Source organism: Triticum dicoccoides, chromosome 4A (assembly GCF_002162155.2).
Source record: "Triticum dicoccoides isolate Atlit2015 ecotype Zavitan chromosome 4A, WEW_v2.0, whole genome shotgun sequence".
Classification (NCBI taxonomy): Eukaryota; Viridiplantae; Streptophyta; class Magnoliopsida; order Poales; family Poaceae; genus Triticum; species Triticum dicoccoides.
Genome location: NC_041386.1, coordinates 164,501,779 through 164,508,952, shown reverse-complemented (window position 1 = coordinate 164,508,952; position 7,174 = coordinate 164,501,779). Strand labels below are relative to the sequence as shown.

Here is a 7,174-nt window from a genome sequence, read left to right as displayed (position 1 = left end):
CTCGAGTACATCGAGGGCGGCAACACACCAAGGCTGGAGTACCCCCCTCCCCCCGTCCTTCTCTCGCCGCCGTGAGAGCTCGTGGACGCCGAGGCGCATGGACCCCGGGGCGTCCTCCTCCTCGTCCGGTCGGTCGACCGGCTCTCCCTGCCTCCGTCCCGTCAAGCCAGAGCCCCAGGACACGCCCGTCAAGCCGGAGCCCCAGGACACGTCTGTCAGCCGGCGCACCCGCAACTCCGGTATCCGCATCGCCGACTCCACCCCCGCTTCCGGACGCCTCGTTCTCGTCGCGCCCAAACCGGAGCCCAGTCTCCCCCCGGAGTACGAGGGGATAGCCCGGCGCGGCTTCTCCGACGCGGACGCCCTGCGGTGGACACGCCACAACTACCTCCGGACTGAGATGACCCGGCAGACCCGGGCCCTGGAGGAGATCGCCGCCCGCAAGCGTGGGCGCGAGGACGAGCACGACGTCGTGATCCTCGAGAGCGACGACGACAAGGACCCCGCCGGACCGTCCAACCCGCCGCGCCAACCGGGGGAGGGTTGCAGCAGGGACGGCGGCCACGTCGGAGGCAGTGACGATGATGACGACGACGGCGGCGGCGACTACACGTGGTTCTACAGCCTCCTCGGCATGTAGAACTGCAAGGGCGGTGGCTGGCGAGGAGCGGCGAGGCGAGCGAGACGGCGGGCGGGCCTAGTAGTGTGTTTTTTTCTTTTTTAAAATACTTTAAATATGTATGAGCGGGCGTGTTTGTGTCGTGTTTGGTTGAATTTGATTTGAAGTCACCGAAATATATATGAACTCACCGTGTTTGTGCCGTTCAAAAAAATTCCGTGGGCACCGCAACTAGATGGCATTACGCCCCCAGCATGCGTTTTACGCCGGTGCGCCTCAGGGGCGATTTTTAGCGCCTCCTGATATGCCAACGGCTGGAGATACTCTAACGATGCCAGACTCCCAGACCTTGTGCGTTTCCACGTTTCCAGGCGCGTAGGTCACGAAATAGGATGTCCGTTGACCGGACGTGCCAAACGGCTTTGACTGCCAGCGCCCATATCTGGGTGGGCTTAATTCGGGCTGGCAAAGCCTACGCGAAAAGTTCATCTCATTGGACTTGGGCCAGTTTGTACCATACTGTCCGGCTCTTGCCGAGAGGCAACATGCTGCGTGGACTTGGGCCAGTTTGTACCATCCTATATCCATTATGAGAAAATACTGACAACTAATTGATGACGTGACCGCATTATCTCATAAGTTGGGTCTACCCAACATCATTATTACCCTAACAACGTGTTATTCTTATTATTGGCATCCTCTTTATATTAACAATGCACATGGTTAAGTAAACAAAACCATCAACAATACATGAGCTAGTCCAGAGGCTTTACTAGGGGGTCTTTCTGGCGTTTATCTTTCTACACATGCTACTATGTTTTCTTCCGAATATCACATTCAAGAACCATTACAATTCTAGCTTAGAAATATAAAATTATTTATGAACACGAAAATGGAAAGATAACAATTTTATTATTACATCTAGAGCATATTTTTACCAACTCAACCATCCAAACTCAGACAGGCTAAGAGGGTATGAATGTATCACACCAGATAGCCTTTTGTCACTCAGCGTTGCTCCGGCAGTCCGACTGCAATGAGCAAAAATGTAACTCACCGACCAAAACGACGAGCAAACACTCAAATGTGAGAGCAAGGGATTACCCAACGAATGAACGGGCTCCAAGAAGGGTGGAGAGAGGGAGGCAAGGTGATGGCTCCATCTGTCCTTAGCAGGTGGCTGCGATTGGCGTCGAGGAGGTCCACCGATCCGCACACCACACCTAGTACCCGCTCCCGCTGTCCCTGCCGGACCAGCCGACCAACGCCAAATGGGAGGTTCGCTTCAGTTGGTTGTAGGCATGGCAGCGACAACTTCTTTGTCGTGCCTGAGTGGGGAAGCAACGATTGGGTCGTAGAAGAAAGAGTAGCGATGCAATGGTTGTCGAAAGCATTGAAGTGTCGGTGGGGAAGATTCAAGAGAGAGAGGACGAAGGGCGGGTTTGGGGAAGGAAGATGGGAGCTTGATAAGTGCCTCAAGCTGGCAATGGTTAACTGTTACCCACGTCCCCATGGGTAATTAATTACTTTATTAAGGGTCGGAGATGTGCTTGTTTTAGTACCCACAGGTTGTTGGTGACCAAATATCTTACCCAGCACACAAGATGAGGATGAGGATAGGATAGCATTACCCATACCCATTGCCCACCCCACCCGTGAATGGCTTACATGTGGGCCCTAAAATTGGTAGACTCCAGGTAATTCCTGATCATACCCACGCGAATTTTCATCAATCCCACCCTTTTGGCCGAAAAGCCTCAAGTAATCGCTAACCTAGCGACAAAAAATATTTACTGTGTTAAAATATTAAAATATTGTTTTTTCTACTTAAATGGTACCGAAGGTTGTTGTTAATTGCTCATTTGGGTTTCGCCATGGGGATGAAAATCCTGATGGGGATGGGGATGCGAAACTTTTTATCCTTGCGGGCGGGTATGGGGACGGGGACGAGCATGAGGTGGCTGTCGCGGGGACGGGGATGGGAGTCCAATACCCGCCTAGGTAATCCCCATTGTCAGCCTGACAAGTGCCCTACCTTCCCGCAGCTAAATTAGTAAAGCATGCCACGCCAGTGCGACATGCAGATCCCGCTGGTCATATTTGTTGTTAGAGCGGGAAACTATCCGATCGGTGCTATGTGTTACAACCCTGCCCTCAAACGTGTTGATTTTATCCGTTAAGAGATACCTGAAGGATTGGAGTATCACCAAAGAGCTAGCTATGGACAGGGGTGCGTGGAAGCTTGCTATCCATGTGCCAGAGCCATGAGTTGGTTGCGAGATCTTATGGGTTTCACCTCTAGCCTACCCCAACTTGTTTGGGACTAAAGGCTTTGTTGTTGTTGTTGTTGTTTAGTCAAAGGTGATGGTTATATGACAATTTAACTTGAATTGTGATGGTTTTGTGTAATTTACTTGTTTCACATAGTTGCAAATTGTAATCCGCGTCTAGAAATTCATAAACGCGAGTAGACATCGTTCGCTGAGAGGGGTGGCATTTGCGAACGTTTTTTCTGGCAGTTTCTTCAAAACGCATGACATCTTCTAGCAAGAAGATTTTGTTGCGGGTAGAAATTGACACAAATTGTCATCTCCTATATCATCTAAACATGCCGCCAAAAAAAGTTCGTTTGTCACCCTCTCCCAGAAAACGTTCGCCAATTAGTATTTCAGAAATTCATAACCGTGTCTTCACAACAGCGCCGCCGCTGGATGCAAAACTCGCCAAGGCAGCACCAATGCACAAGCACAACACGGTTATGTAGTAGCAGACGACAACGCCCGAGGAGATCAAGTCACGTGGAGAAATGCATCCGATGCACTCACACTTGTGACACGGGAATGTATCTGGTGCATCCGCACTTGCGATGCTTCCGATGCACTGATGCCATATCTTCCGATCACATAGAGCTGTCCGAGATAACACGCCTTGGACTAACATTAGGCGGCGGCATCTTCCGCAGTCAACCGTTAGTCCTGCCAAACTCCACCAAACGGTTCAACGGAGGTCCACGGGAGAGTATCAGGTGGAGATGCTCCCATGATACGAGCTCCTAGGAGCCGTTGAATCTGAGATCCAACAGCTCCCGGAAGGCTTTCAACATTTTGTGAAAAAGATCTTTTGTGAAGTCTAAAAATTGCGAACAAGCAACCTTTCAGAACCTTCTAGGAGCCGTTGGATCTGAGATCCAACGGATCAGAAGCTCGTATTATGGAAGCATCTAAAGCATGGTATCACCTGATATTTTCCCGGAGGTCCACATCTCATGCGACCAGGCCATTCAACCAGCAGTTTTCGTTGCCGGTCGCATGCTTCCTGAAGAACATATTACTCCCATCCATCGCCAAGCAATAGAAGAGCATTTGCCAACTCAAGGAGCCGCTGGTACGTACAGTACAAAATAGAAGTAGAACGGAACTTGGATCAAACGGATTCAACTGCAATCAGGGTTCATCGCGAAGGGGCCAAGTCTTGCAGATTCACACAGAAAGAAAGATGTTTCAATGACACACGGGAGAGAGACAGGGTAGCAGCAGGGGAGGAGGATTCCATGAATGCTCTTGAGCAACTACGTCTACTAGTACGCTTCTTCTGGTTCGGGGGCAAAGACAAGGAAACGAGAGCCGCATTCCTTACTACTAATATGCATAGCACAATTTCCTCCTCCCCGGTAAAAATAATAATACCACCGGACATGAACATCGGCTGGATCACTTGGCCATCATCACCTTGACGAACTCCTCGTAGTTGATCTGGCCGTCCCCGTCGACGTCAGCCTCGCGGATCATCTCGTCGACCTCGTCATCCGTTAGCTTCTCGCCGAGGTTGGTCATGACGTGGCGGAGCTCCGCGGCCGAGATGAAACCGTTCTGGTCCTTGTCGAACACCCGGAAGGCCTCCTTGAGCTCTTCCTCCGAGTCGGTGTCCTTCATCTTGCGAGCCATCAGGTTGAGGAACTCCGGGAAGTCGATGGTGCCGTTGCCATCGGCATCGACCTCGTTGATCATGTCCTGGAGCTCTGCCTCGGTTGGGTTCTGCCCCAGCGAGCGCATAACTGTTCCCAGCTCCTTGGTTGTGATGCAACCTGTCCATGTCCAGCACACAAGGGCAATTTCAGGTATGTTTCTGACTGAGTCGGTAATCACATTTTCATATTCAGAGTGAGCTAAACACGCACAAAAGCTAATCAGACATGCACGCATGAAGCAACCACCATATACAATGGATCAAACCTGCAACGTCCCTGTACTAGTACTTACACTATTCACCTCTATGGTCCCAAAACAAAAGTTACTCATCAATTACTGTAGTACAGTCAGAAATGAAACCACTCTGTTACAACAAATGATTCAAGTACTACTACATATGCACTGAAGGCCCAAATTAAAAGTCTGGGCAGGTCCGAAATCAATTACTACCACTTTATCAACTCCATCTGACACCAAACGATTCTCCCTGATGCTGAAATTTGTATTATAAAAAACAAGACCAACCACCAAATGCTCTAGCCAAGACTTGAACCTGGTGGGCTGGCTGCGAACTCCCGCGCCTTGCCAACTAAGCTATGCTCAGTTCTCTGAAATTTGTATTATCATATCACTGGATCTGGGTTTCAGCCCCCTAAGAATTTCCAGCAGATCTGCAGATACGATCCAGAGATGGTAGCAGACCAGCAGACCCGCGTGTTTGGTTCACGACCTGGGCTCTCTGCCTGGGGAAAATAGGTGCCTGACTTGTGCCTGAGAAGCGATCGAGTTTTGCCTGGCCAGGCTGCCTAAGCCAAAAGGCGTTTGGTTCGTTCCTGGGACTGAACGATTATTAAACTACTATGTGTCAGGTCCTCAATTCTTTAACTACCACCGGCCTCTTGTTTTTACTCGCCAGGCTCCTCGATTTTTGTGTCCAGGCGTTCGTTCCAGGTCGCCTGGATCAGGCTAATCGTGTGCCTGCATGTTGGCCAGGCTAATCACCCAATGTCATCCGTCCAGGCCAGGCTAACTGAGAAATCGCCAGGGCAGCAACCAAACAAGATACAGGCAGCTTTCAGGCAACCTCCAGGCCAGGCACCTTTTTACCAGTGCCCCTGCCATGGCAAGTTCAACCTATAAGCTTCGATTCAGCCGTTCTACATAAGTCAGGCCTAAGCGTCTGACATTGGGCGGCCCTGACTTCGCCGCATCTGGATCCAAGACGAGGTCAAATCTGACATGACCCAATCACATTGATTTGACGACATAATTTCCACAGCAGTTACTACGCGAGATAGTGACCCGCAGCCGTGCACTATACGGCAGTACATACTACAGAAGAAGCACAGGGATTTCCTCCCGGCAGGGCGGTGGCATGGAGTGAGTGAAACAATATGTGCATCTAATCTGGCATTCCGGCTAATGGACGCCTGGCCGTAAATTTTCAGCCTCTAGTCATCTAGTGTATCACATAAGATGTCACAATTCTATGCTAGATCAAAGACAGAGAGTACACATCCATCGATGATGAATTGATGTTCGTGTTTCTTCGTCTATCCAGACCGAGACGGATCACAACAATCACAGCGTTGGAAGAAGAAGAAGAAAAACAGGGAGGGACAGAAATCACTTACCGTCGCCGTCCTTGTCGAATAGGCTGAAGGCTTCCTTGAACTCGGCGATCTGGTCGTCGGTGAGTTGGTCCGCCATGCTACCTTCTCAGGCTCTTCCTTCTCGGCTTCTCGCGGCGAGCGCTGGAGATGGAGGTGGAGGAGAGAGGGGGGCGGGGGGTCTCTTGTTTGACCGTACGGGTGGGGGAGAGGAGGAAGGAGGGGGCCGGGAGCGATTTGTGGCCTCGCGTCGGGGAATTTTGCCGGGCTTTATGCGCACCCGCACCCCGTCCGGTCCGTTCCGCCGTCCACGAACCCCGTTAACGTCGCGGACTGAATTACCCCCAACTGCCTCCCTCGCCTTCTCACGGCATATACAATGCATAGTCTCAAGGTAATGTCTCGCATGTCATGTAGGATCGGATATGACGTAAAGTAGATCTGGATAGGGAAACGAGATCCTCTTCAGAAGGCGGGTGTTTGAAGAGAAAAAGTGTGGTCCGGTGACAAAAGCCGAAAAGGTTGAGTGGAAAATAGAGATGCATGTGTACTAGAATCTTTATTTTCTATTTCTTAATGAGGCCCACTAGCGACAGCTTGCACTGGAGAGAAGAAATTAATATAGGTGCCTTAAATTACTTTTTGTTATGGGGCATATGTATCTATATGCTACCATTGTACATGCCCTCAAAACAAGGCATCTAGCTTTTTTTTAGATCAATGTTGCTGCTTCTTATTTAACCAGCACTAGAACAATGACCGTGATGCAACAGGATATAAATATTCTATTACGTTAGCTTGAGATTTACCTGACCATAATATGTGATTATGTAAATAAATATTTATTAAATTTTGCCCGTGATTTACCTTATATTTTGGTAAGAAGTGATTTACTTGCCCATAGTATGCGATTGTGTGAATAAATGTTCATCAAATTATGTCCGTGATTTACCTTATATTTTGATCGGAAGTTTGGT

The 7,174-nt window shown here is 49.8% G+C and overlaps 1 protein-coding gene across 1 annotated transcript; it reads right to left on the bottom strand.

Moving 5' to 3' along the window:
- Positions 1 to 4,033: 4,033 nt before the first annotated feature.
- LOC119285539 (calmodulin-1-like) lies at positions 4,034 to 6,440 on the bottom strand. The gene is made up of 2 exons (XM_037564836.1): positions 6,222 to 6,440; positions 4,034 to 4,703 (listed from the first exon to the last, which is right to left on the bottom strand). Exons 1-2 carry the CDS (start codon positions 6,295 to 6,297, stop codon positions 4,330 to 4,332), a joined length of 450 nt encoding a protein of 149 aa, XP_037420733.1. The 5' UTR covers positions 6,298 to 6,440; the 3' UTR covers positions 4,034 to 4,329.
- Between the last annotated feature and the right edge of the window lie 734 nt (positions 6,441 to 7,174).